Consider the following 13158-nt stretch of genomic DNA (forward strand, 5'->3'; position numbering starts at 1 on the left):
TTTCCCTTAAATGTCATTCAGACTGTGGAAATGATGAGCTGGAAGCATTTTCAGTTCTTTTCACAGCATCCGCCTGTTTTTAATGCATCGGATAACTTCAGCTTTAGACCCTCAGTTAGTATCTTAGACATGCCCGTGGTCGCCGAGTGTTGGATACTTATGTTACCGCCGTCCAGTTCCAGCTTTAATGAGCTATTTTTAAGTGTTTTATAAGTAAATCAGTGCATATAAGCCTGATTATGTTTTAAAATGAGGTCTGGAACAACGAGACTGGAAAAAAAAAATAATTTTTGCACCACTTAACCTCTTGGACTAAAGCGAAGAATCAGCCACCTGCACCAGTTGGACTGAGTGTCCTATTAAAATCACAGCGAGTGTATTAATGAGCCAATCAGAAAAGGAAATGATTGTTAAAAGAAAAGTTATTTCCTGTTCCTGAAAATAAAATCACCTTTGATTTTAATGATGGGCTTGATAATGAAAGGCTTCAACTTAATGATGAAGTTTAAGAAAACTGAACATGAAAAATTGACCTTTTTTAAATATCTGTAAGCAGCACACTTATTATTTACTGGGTGTGGACACCATCTTGTCAATAACCAAGGTAAATAAATATATATCTCTCTCTCTCTATATATATATATATATATGATCTTTCCTCCTTTTGAATGAGGAAAAGATGAGCAAACAACAGCTTAATCTAAATACACTGGCAGAAATTGCAATACCACAAAGATTCAGTAACACTGTCCCCTCGAGAAGTTCAGTTGCCCTGAAGTCTGCAGTGTTTCCGATGCCCGTAACACATTTTGCAGCTGAGGAAAAGTGCAAACCATCACTGCCCACATTTTTCATATTTCTATGTATACTGTGTGGAGACATGTACTGCATGTCAATCAAACCACCATACATAACACACAGATTGATGGCCTGTGTAGATTACTCGATGTACATTCTGAAGCTTTGGCTTGGCTCTCGATGCCAACGGCGAAAATCAATTTCAGCTACACTAACACACCAGAGAGAACGACAACCTCGCACACATGCAAAGGCACAGACAAGCTCACATATTATGTATCATGAGAAACAGTCCAGTGAAGTGAGGAGTGTGAAGTGGGAGAGCCATCAGTCAGGCGGCAGGGTCCAGTGGAGGCCTACCAGTGCAGGACTGGTTGTTACGGTTGCCATTACAGAAGCGCATATTTGTCGTTAGTGAGCTGCCAATATGAGTAATGCATCCTCCTTACAATTTCCATGCCCACTACACTTCAGGAGACACGTAGCAAAATAAGTACAAATGTACAGGCAAATGCATTTAGGTGCTAGGGCATGATTAAAGATGCTAATGCATGAATTTTGGCTTTATGGCATTTACAGGTAACTCGGTTGGGTCTCTTTGACACTAGAATAGTATGAACAGTAAAAGAAATGAACAACCACACCAAAGAAAAACAAAACAAACACACTTTTTGGTTTGTCCTTACTCTGGCACTAAACATTAAACGCTATCAACACTGCACCATGTTCTAAAGGGCGTGAAGTCATCAGAGTCCTCGAAACTTACTCAAACACTCGGGCTTTTATGTTAGTCACTGTAACAGACATGCTCAGCCCAGCTTGGCTCTTGTGTCTTGGCTGTAAAACAGGACCTGGAGGAGGATGGCGACATCAATCAGGATCTGGACTGAACCGCACACCCAGAACTGCGCCGGGCTTTCATTCATCACAAAATAGGTGGTCTTGAAGACGTCACCAGCTGTCCACAGCAGCACCATTTTCACACTGGAGCAATGGAAACACAAAGAGACAAGTGTGAGCTTTCTTCAAAGCACTGACATTTTGCAAACTGGCTTTCTTGCTCAGCGTTAGACAGAAGATAGATGCTAGTATGCTAGCATAACTGGAGCCAGTTAGCATAACTTAGCATAAAGCTAAACGTCAAACAGAGAACAGTTAGCCTGGTTCTGCTGGATTGTACCTACCCGCTTATTAACTCATCACTCATAAACATGATATAAATCATTTGTTAAATTTGTACTGAAAACAACAAGTGTAAAAATGACAACTCCACGTTAGGAAGGGTTATGAGTGAGAAATGTACTGACTGGCAACCAATGAGGACTCCAGGAAGCACCAGTATACCCTCCAACATGCAGTCTATTTATGCCCGCTATTAAGGTGCAGGAAATTGCTGCAATGAGTATTGCGCAGTCTGACATTGGAGTGAATTTGCTGGGACATCCACTCATGGGAAGATTGTGGCATTGTATTATTAACACACAGCTTAATATTCCAGACCAGCAAACTGCCCAAACCTCTGCTTTATAGAGGTGGTCACATTAGCTCACGATTAATTAATCCAGTGCATTTGATTAGTAGCATCTAGCTGCTACACAGCCTCTTAACTTCATAATTATGGAAATAATAAGTCAAGACAACACAGAATTTAATGAAAAATTCTTTTCACGTGACTCTAACCTAAAATCATGCATGTCAGTTTCACACTTCAGCTGTACAGATGCAGCAGATGATTATTCTGTCAGTTGGCCTTGGAGTTGCTTATTATCACTATCTGATCCGAGCTAGTCATTTCCAGACAATTTGCTGGCTTCAGGTGAATATTTATCCCACAGGCATAAAAGGAGGGAATGATTTTTCAAGCAAACAAGTTTTTATTTCCCAAAATGTTAAACTATTACCTTAAAATGCTTTCTTTTATACAGCACACAAACAATCCTCCTGTTGATTAGGCCTCCCCAAAGAGTCCAAAATAACAGCACTATCAGCCAAAAGTAGCTTTTCGTTTTCATTTGAAAAGTTTAAACTGATTTTTTTATTTTCTTGATTAAGTTCCTGCTGTCTAAGAAGCAGCAGGAGAGGCAGTGAAAAATCATTAGGCAGAGTGAAGTTTAGTCTAAGCTTCTGATTGATCAGAGCAAGTTAGAGAAAGCAAAGAAAAGCCAAAGACACGAAGAAAGACTGTCGGAGACACGGGGCTGAGAAGAAAGACTCGAGTCATCAGCCAAGCTGGCAGCCTGCTCCTAACACGGGACCTTGAAGAAGTCATCTGAAAATTTGCGAAAAGCACAGTATAGAAATCATCGTCTCATCACTGCTTATTGCACTCTTCCTTCATTTATTCACACTGCCTTCTCAAGCTTTTGCCTCCTTCCCACCCTTTTCTCCTTTTTGTTGCAGTCTTGACTCATTTACTGTCAAGCTCCTTCAACTCTTACCCTTCATGCTCTATGCTCTTACAGCACCTCACTCCCACTCCACCTACTCTCTGCTCTCTCCTCTATTTTTTATTCTTTCTTTGTGAACAGCAAAGTCCCATAGGCATGAATGTAATATGAGTTTATTCTTTTTATTAGAGCTGACTGGGCCTGGCCAGGACAATCAGTCATCAGTGAGACATACAGTAAGGGTCACACGGGAGGGGGTGAGGGAGTGCAGAGAGACAGAGAGGCTGCGGAAAACAGAATTCATCCAGCATGCAGTAAGAAAGAGACAGGGCTAAGACGAGCCAAACCACCAGAGAGAAAGTGAGGGACCTCTGCGAGCGGGAAGGAGACCTCTGCGAGATCGCTATGGATGATGAGTGTGTGTCGAGCACAGGCAGCCTAATGACCGTGGGGACGGCAGTCCTGCACTATCCTTCAGCTACCCTTGCAGAGCAGCATCAAACTCTCCCCTGGGCTCCCTTCAGGCTGATGAGGAACCCAAACAAGCTTGCCCTGCCATAGAAATTATTCAAGATATGTGTAACTGTACCAAATGTAGATGGTTCAGGTTATATGTCTTTGTGACTCTTCTGCACAGTGACGCATTTTAATGATTCAATTTGAACACCTTTTAAATAATAGCTTCATTTAAAGGTGACTTCCTTTAAACCAAGTGCTCTTATTTTGACAAACAGGCCAGAGGGAGTGAAAATGATCTCAGCCATTTCTAATATAAGAACTGGAAGAATGCACGAGTCCACACTCTCTATTTGCTCTGTACACAGATGACAGCATCAGTTCACTACGCTATCAATGACACACGAATGGTTAAACTTTCTCATTTTTAATTCACAGATCAGCTGCAGATTACAGTCTCGCTCCTATGCATGCTCGTAAGATCACAAAGGATACTACCAAAGGTCTATTGTTACAATGGACTCACTCATATTAGAGCGGTGATAATCCAACTGCGACTCGATTCCTTTGGACACTTTTATGTCTGGAGAAATATGTGACTCTTTTTATGCTCTGATATAGCCCACGTCCCTCTGGAAACTGTTTCCAACTTCATTACTCTATAGGCAGCTTTTTTGAAACCCCTAACTTATCTGAATGGAGAGAGTAATAGCTGTAATTTAAATCATCAGCAGGACATAAAAATTGCACATATAGGTGCCGATTAAAAAAAAATGCTTTAAAAGTTTGGGAATTTTTTGTCCAAAATAAATTTTAGAAGGTTACACTTTTACTATGCATATGTAAAGTTATGCAAAATCTATGGCACAATCCAGCATTCAGTCAGTAACGAGAAATCTGCCTGCCATGCATCAGTGCAACAACGTGCTCTTCTAAAAGGTTTGTCATTCAGGAGTTGACTGGATCTCAAGAATTCTTCACATTTCTATTGAGTTTTTTTTCTCAGCAAAGTTTCAAAGTGACAAAATGTCTTTTATTACCAACTTCACTCTGAAAGCTTTAAAAAAAATTCCAGTGTCCAGCTGACTTGGCTTCGTCCAGTTTAACCAGCTCAGGCTCTCATAAGAACCAGGCTATTCCCACTGCTCCCACAGGCTGATCAGGGAGTGCTTGTTTAGAGCACATCTGAGTCTCAGCGGTGTGTTACGCTCCCCTAACAATTTAAACTTTCGGGGTAAACATTCAACGGTTTGATTGAACTGCTCCAAAAATAAGCAAGCTAAGGAATTTTAAATCATTGTGCTTTTACTTCACTCTCTCTCTCTCTCAGAGACGCCAGTATTCCTCAGGGAAAATACTTGGTTTTTGTTCAGCTGAAGTTCTTTTTCTTCAAAGAAGGCTCTTAAGTGAAGTTGAGATTTCTTTTGCTGTTTTATCTCTGCTGTTTTTTTCCTTTCACTGAGCCACTTTTTCCCTTTTCTCCATTGTCCTGCACAACTGTCATCTTTGTTTTTACTGACTCTGTCATTCCCTTTACTCTGCTCCTCTCCATAGCATAAAAAGGAATAAAGTGTTATCTCATTATTAGTATTTAAAAAAGACTTATCAGCTGCTACTCTGAACCATTTGCACTGCAGTCGTTACAGGTAGCAAACAAACGCTTGTTAATGTCACGTCAACTTGTTACATACATGAGCTTAAATAGAAGTATGCACACACTTTGAACTAAATGCCAGCAATATGCACTGACAGTAATCATCTGTATCAACTTCTACTTATGGAATCGAAGTCCTGTTACCGCTAAAAGAATAGTTCTGGTACTTATGTCTGTGAAGGTTCTCAGTCATCCAGGTCATCGTAGTCTAAGGAGCTTGGAAAGAAAAGCAGTTCTGGTACAGGTTTGTCCATTCTGACTGCACACAAAGTCTTGTGAAAAAAGTACAATTCCTCTCTCGTATTAATATGCACTATATATAGTGATGCCATTAAATATGTTATAATAACTGCAACAGAAATTCACAATATTTGAAGCTCATGAAATGTTGAAACTGGGAAAGAAAGGCAATTACCTGAAGGACTTTGAACGTTGCACGGTTGTTGGTGCCAGAAAGGTTGGTCTAAGTATTTCAGAAATTGCCGATTTGCTGGGATTTTCCTGCACAATCACCTTCAGAGTTTACAGAACATTGTCCAAACAAGATAAAAACATCCAACGAGCAGCAGGTCTCTGGGCTAGCATGTCTTTTTGATGTCAAAGCTCAGAAGAGAATAACCAGGCTCATAGGAACACATCAAACCTTGAAGGAGATGGGCTACAATGGTGCTACTCACAGCCGCTAAGAACAGGAAAACGAGGCTACACCACTGGCTCGCCAAAACTGGAAAAATGTAGCTTGGTCTGACGAGTTTCCATTTGTGCTGTGACATTTAGATGTTAGGTGTTCTCGCCTTGCGGGAACACTTCAGGCTGTTGGTGATGGTCTGATGGTGTAAGGGGAGCTTTTTACGGCACATTTTGGTCCCTTTAGCAGATACAGAGCAACGTCTACGTTGGCCACAGCCTACCTGAGAATTTTTACTGACCATGTCCACCCTACAGACTAACCCACATAGCAAGCAGGTCTGGCCCGGAGCTGGTATTTAGCCGGCACTGCTACCTGACTTCTGGCATGGTGAGTGGTATGTCATCCAGATAAGGGCCAGGCCTGGCATAGATGGCACTGTCTATGTGATGGCATGCCACATCTGGCTCGATTGTGGTTTGGTTTATGTGGCCCAGGCTCATAGAAAACGGGTCTGGCCCAGATCTGGCATCAAGCTGGTACTTCTGACTGACTGGTGTCATGCATGTCAATGATGTCACTGTTTATGTTCCTATTTTCCTATTTTTGTTAGAAGACCCAAATGCCATGTTGCAATACTATACTGCTAAGGTAGCCAACGTTTCAAATGCAGGTTTGACAGGTTTGTGAGTGTACACTTTATCCAAAACCTAGTGACGGTTTACTCATGTTTACCACTGGAATGGCTCAGGAGGTAGAGAAGGTCGAGAAGTGGTTCGATTCCTGGCTTCTCCAGTCTGCATGTCAAGAGTATGAATGTGTATGAATGTAGTTAGGAAGCACTCAGTTTAGAGAAAGTTTGTGATTAGGTGAATGTGGCACGTTGCTGTATAGAGCTCTTTGAGTAATCGGGGAGAGTAGAAAAGCGCTATATAAGAATCAGTCCATTCACTGTCTGAACAGAGTTTCGTCATGTTACTTTTGCACTATTATGTTCCGGCACATGTTGTTATTACATGGCTTGATTAAGGTACACATTAGGCTGACATCTGGGGTCAGAGCTGAAACTGTTCTGGGCCAGCACAGGGCCAGCACTGTGTCTGCAACTGGCCTTGTGCTGGCCCATGTGTAGGCCACCTCTGGCAAACCTGATCTGGGCCACCAAAGGGCCGTCATTCTTTGCGGTATGTGGGCCATGTGTAAGCACATTGTGTGGGCCAGATCCGGGCCATACCGATTTTGCTATCTGGGAATGTGTAGCCATCTTCAGAAGAATAATACGGCATGTCACAAAGCTCAAATCATCTCAAACTGGTTTTCTGAAGAAGAAAATGAGTTCATTTCACTCAAATGACTTTCACAGATCTCAATCCAATAGAGCACCTTTGGGATGTGGTGGAATAGAAGACTTGCATGATGGAGTTGCAACTGAAAAATCTGCAGCAAGTGTGTGAGGCGATCATGTCAGTGTGAACCAAAATCTCTGAGAAATGATTCCAGCACCTTGATGAATTAATGCTACAAAGAATTAAGGAAGTACTTAAGGTAAGAGGGGGCCTAACCCTATACTAGATGTAACTAATGAAGTGGCCAGTCAGTGTATATGGTCATGTGGATATGCTCAGTGGGACTCTGCACCCAAATTTGGGTATAGGTCAAGACAAGTGAGCAGCTCATGGTGGAGAAGAGGAAAAAAGATGAGTAAAAAAGTTGAAAACTACACCCACGAGAGCTCTTAGAGGTCAAAATAATTTTACATAAAAACGTCACCTGCTGCATCTCTGAAGACAAACTATTCTTGGTTTATTTCAATGAATGTCTATTTCTGTCCTTGTTTATTCTTCTGCCTAATCACAGCTTCGGTTTTTCCGGCTAGCCTCTCTGCCGCTGCCTAAACCTCACCCTGCCGAGCCCCACTTTGACTCATTTCTTTGCTCAGGAGACAGCAAACATCATTAATGAGGAAGAGTCATTAACAATGTAATTAAGGAGAGTGGGTCATCTGTACAAAAGAAGTCTGCACAACAGAGTGGGAAAATGAAGACAAAACACCAGTTTGAGGTTGTTTGTGTCTCGCAGGCGCGCGCACACAAACTCACAAACATGCTTCCCACATGTTACTGTTTGTCATGCTACTCTCATGTTGGTCCATCTGGCAGAGACGCCGTTTGTGGCTCACTCGACAGTTGATGAAAGACATACAGAACAAACAATTGAACTTGGTCCTGATTAAGGCTTTGAGTGCCCGCAGGGAAAAGGCGTGATTATGCTATTGATTGAGAATACTAAGTGAGTGAGTAGCTTTGTCACACGCACACACACAACTCAACATCACCAGGTTGTGTTAAATTATACTAAAAGGGAAACAGAAACAGGGCGTGCTAAAATGCACATTTTCTCTCACATTCTCACCAACACACACACACACACACACACACACACACACACACACACACACACACACACACACACACACACAGATTCAGCTCAGTTTTATTGATCACCCCTGACCTGACACCTTCATCTGAGCTAAGAGGATAGAGAGAGGAAAGGGTGAAATCTTGAACTGTGTGTTTCAGGTGTGGACGTGGACACGGGAGGATACGGGAGGTAAAATGAAGAAAATTCCCAGAGATGGATGACGACGTAACCAGGCAGGGGAATGATAAATCTGAAGAGGTGTGAGAAACGAAGCCACCCTGATGGAAGTGACAGGAGAGGGGAGAGGGATGGAGAACAGAGAGGGGGTCTGATTGCACTTTGCTGTGGCTGTACGGTATGTGAGCCTCGCAGTAATTGTACTGTGTATTGAACGAGCGCTGTCAGGCCACCTATTAACTCCTCTAAGCGCCCAGAGTGGACAAGTGGAACACTACTACAGGAAGCAGGGCTGAGTGACATTTAGAAAGAGAGACAGAGAGAGAAGGATGAAAGGAGAGAGAATGAAAAGGACAACGAGTCAGTTTGTGCTATTTTCTAATTTCACGTCCCAAATATTTACAAAGACGCCTGGTGCATCTTTAAATGTCACTCTGTGAAACAGAATCTCAGCATTTCCTTTGCAACTGCTAAAATCAATTACATTCTGTGTGTTAACGTACTGTAACGTCGTCTCAAAGCCAGCTGCAGACAGTTTTATCTGTGACAACTCAATGACGATGTTTAAGGCAGAGAAATAAACCTTACAGTGAAAACTGAAGCTGACTCTGGGCCCTGTATTAACCAAAACATGTGCATTCCCACCGGTCTGGGTTTCAATGCACGCAGGTGTTAAATGCCCAAAGCAAATATGTGGCCAGGTGAATTTTAAGGTCAGGACATTGGACAACACTTGGCTCTACTATAAAAACAGCAAAAACAGTGTCAATCAAGTTATTTAAGCTCATTTAGTTGAAGACTCCAAACACGCATAACTGCAAACATTTTGTTCATCAAACTGCAAGTGAGTACACCCATTATTAATGTCCCTGTTACACAGGAAAGTCATGTGCGTGTTATGGAACGTGCCTAAAATAGTGTTTAATATTGCATTTGGAGCTGATGGTAGTGGAGGAATGAAGAAAATAACCATGATTAAATGAGTTACTACCTATACATGGGCAGCCATTAACATCTAAATAAGGACTATTTGAAGGAAATACTGTGTCATAAAACTTCAGTCTAAACCAGCTTCAGTGTAGAAGCCAAAAACCAACAGATTCCACTTCTACACACTTCTACAAAACATTCTGTATTTGGACAGGCAGTTGTGCCCTGCAACAATGGCATTTTTTTCAATTAGATGCAATGAAAACATCCCATCTTCTGAATCTGATGGATGTTTTAAAGATAATAAGTAATCAGACATCAGAATTTATATGGAGCCAATAGAACCTGACTACTTTTAGGTTTTAGCCAAACCAAAGGTTCAAAGTTACAAAATACCTCAGTCTAGATGCATATCTGTTCTAATGAAACTAAAAAAAAGACTCAAGACACAGAGCAGTTCTGATTTAATTTACTGGCATAGCTAAATCAATAAAAAAAAAAGACTAACAGAGTACTGATTGGGTTGGTTATTTATTGAAGCAGGTACACTTCATTAGGGTAGGTTTACTTTGTCAGGTTACTCAAATATAGTTGCCCAGTTATCTCACCTTCCTAACCCCTATACATATACACATATATGCGATAGGAGAAGGATCGTTGAGTGCGAGAGGAACTGACCTGAAAGATAGGATCATGGCCAAGCTTGAAACCTGGATCCCCGCAGCTGGTTACCAAGACTACATGAAGTACCCTCACAAGGTCTGCTAGATGATGTTAATGTAACACTACAGAAGATACCTACAGTCACCATTACCGAGACTAACAAGCTGATCTACAATACGGCAGCAGTGATCAGTGAGATGCTTGGCTACAAGTTGAACAGCCACAAGGGGCAGTACCCTCCATGGAGAAGGAGGCTAGAGGGTAAGATCAAGGTAGCACGGAGGGAGGTTAGCCAACTATCGGAGCTGCAAAGAGGTACGATGAAGAAGGTGCCTAAGAAATACAGGAAGCTGTCCATACCTGAGGCCTTGGAAACTTTCAAGCAATGACTCACAGCCTTGGAAGAGGTACACTAGAGAGATTGAAGGCAGGAGAATAAACCAGCTGTTCTCCACAGAACCAGCCAAAGTGTACTCTCAGTGGCAAGGGAACAATAAGAGAACAGCACCACCAAGGCTGGAGATGGAGCAATACTGGAAGAGCATATGGGAGAAGGACACAACACATAACAGCAATGCTCAGTGGCTAGTGGATCCTGGCAGCACAAATGAACCAGCTGCTAGTTGATGAGAGACACCCAGAATGGCTAACAGAAGGCCAGACAGTCCTGATCCTCAAGGACCCCCAGAAGGGACCGGTCCCCTCCAACTACCGACCAATAACCTGCCTCAGCACCACGTGGAAGCTCCTGTCAGGCATCATAGCGGCTAAGATGAACAGGCACATGGGTCAATACATGAGTGGGGCACAGAAAGGGATGGGCAAGAATACCAGAGGTGCAAAACACCAGCTACTGGTAGATCAAGCAGTCAGGCGAGACTGCAAGACCAGACTGACCAACCTGTGCACTGCCCGGATTGATTACAAGAAGGCCTATAACTCAATGCCCCACACCAGGATCCTGGAATGCCTAGAACTATACAAGATCAACAGGACCCTAAGAGCCTTCATCAGGAACTCAGTGGGGATGTGGCGGACAACAGTAGAGGCCAACTTCAAGCCCATAGCACAAGTAACCTCAAGTGCGGGATCTACCAAGGAGAAGCTCTGTCTCCTCTGCTGTTCTGCATAGGCCTGAACCCCCTCAGTGAGATCATTAACAAGACTGGCTACGGATACCGACTACGGAGTGGAGCAGTTGTCAGCCACCTCCTGTACATGGATGACATCAAGCTGTATGCCAAGAGTGAACAAGACATTGATTCACTGTTCCACACCACCAGGATATACAGCAATGATATCGGAATGTCATTTGGACTGGAGAAATCTAGTCGGATGATAACAAATTTTGATTCTGAAAGAGAGGGAAGGTAGTCAGAACTGAGGGGATCAAACTACCAGAGGGCAACATTGCAGACATAGAGCACAGCTACAAGTACCTGGGGATCCCACAGGCAAATGGGAATCATGAAGAGGCCGCTAGGAAAGCTGCAACCACCAAGTACCTGCAGAGGGTCAGGCAAGTCCTGAGAAGTCAGCTAAACAGTAAGAACAAGATCCGGGCTATCAACACCTACGCCCTGCCCGTGATCAGGTACCCTGCTGGGATAATAGGCTGGCCGAAGGAGGAGATAGAAGCCACTGACATCAAGACAAGGAAGCTCCTGACCATGCATGGAGGGTTTCACCCCAAGTCCGGCACCCTGAGGCTGTACGCTAAGCGGAAGGAAGGAGGCCGGGGACTGGTGAGTGTCAGCACCACGGTCCAGGATGAGACAACAAACATCCACGAATACATCCGTAAGATGGCTCCAATTGACCACATGCTCAGTGAATACCTCAGGCAGCAGAAATCCAAGAATGAGGAGGAAGAGGAGGATAAAGACATGCTGTGGAAGAGAGACAGAGATTAATAACAAGTATGATTCAATGCAGAGAGGTCTATTAACACATAGTGAGTGAGAAAGGTGACTGGAAAGGAAAAACTCAATGCATCATGGGAATCCCCCTCCCTTAGTTATGCTATTGCAGCATAACTAAGGGAGGATTCAGGGTCACCTGGTCCAGTCCTAACTATATGCTTTAGCAAAAAGGAAAGTTTGAAGCCTAATCTTAAAAGTAGAGATAGTGTCTGTTTCCCGAATCCAAACTGGAAGCTGGTTCCACAGAAGAGGGGCCTGAAAACTGAAGGCTCTGCCTCCCATTCTACTTTTAAATACTCTAGGAACAGCAAGTAAGCCTGCAGTGCGAGAGCGAAGTACTGGAGAAATCTGCTCTCTCTTTCTAGTCCCTGTCAGGACTCTTGCTGCAGCATTTTGGATTAACTGAAGGCTTTTCAGGGAGTTTTTAGGACTTCCTGATGATAATGAATTACAGTAGTCCAGCCTGGAAGTAATAAATGCATGAACTAGTTTTTTAGCGTCACTCTGAGACAGGATATTTCTAATTTTAGAGATGTTGCACAAATGGAAGAAAGCAGTCTTACATATTTGTTTAATATGTGCATTGAAGGACATGTCCTGGTCAAAAATGACTCCAAGGTTCCTCACAGTGTTACTGGAGGCCAAGGTAATGCCATCCAGAGTAAGAATCTGGTTAGATACCATATTTCTAAGATTTTCAGGGCCGAGTACAATAACCTCAGTTTGATCTGAATTAAGAAGCAGAAAGTTAGCGGCCATCCAGGTCTTTATGTCTTTAAGACATTCCTGCAGTTTAATGAATTGGTGTGTGTTATCTGTCTTCATGGACAGATAGAGATGTGTGTCATCTGCATAGCAGTGTAAATGTATGCTGTGTCTTCTAATGATACTGCCTAAGGGAAGCATGTATAATGTAAACAGAATTGGTCCTAGCACTGAACCCTGTGGAACACCATAATTAACCTCAGTGTGTGAAGAGGACTCTCCATTTACATGCACAAATTGGAGTCTAGATAGATATGATACAAACCACTGCAGTGCAGTACCTGTAATAACTTCAGCGTGCTCTGATTGCTCTAATAGGATATTATGGTCGACAGTATCGAACGCTGCACTGAGGTC

The 13158-nt window shown here is 42.8% G+C and overlaps 1 protein-coding gene across 1 annotated transcript in view; it reads right to left on the reverse strand.

Annotated features, from left to right (window-relative positions):
• Positions 1-718: 718 nt before the first annotated feature.
• si:dkey-246g23.2 (solute carrier family 66 member 2) overlaps positions 719-13158 on the reverse strand; it is a 66570-nt gene continuing 54130 nt past the window's right edge. The window contains exon 5 of the mRNA XM_063480165.1: positions 719-1782. Coding sequence (XP_063336235.1) covers positions 1608-1782 — 175 coding nt within the window. The 3' untranslated portion in view covers positions 719-1607. The remainder of the gene's footprint in view (positions 1783-13158) is intronic.

Source organism: Pelmatolapia mariae, linkage group LG7 (genome assembly GCF_036321145.2).
Source record: "Pelmatolapia mariae isolate MD_Pm_ZW linkage group LG7, Pm_UMD_F_2, whole genome shotgun sequence".
Taxonomy (NCBI): Eukaryota; Metazoa; Chordata; class Actinopteri; order Cichliformes; family Cichlidae; genus Pelmatolapia; species Pelmatolapia mariae.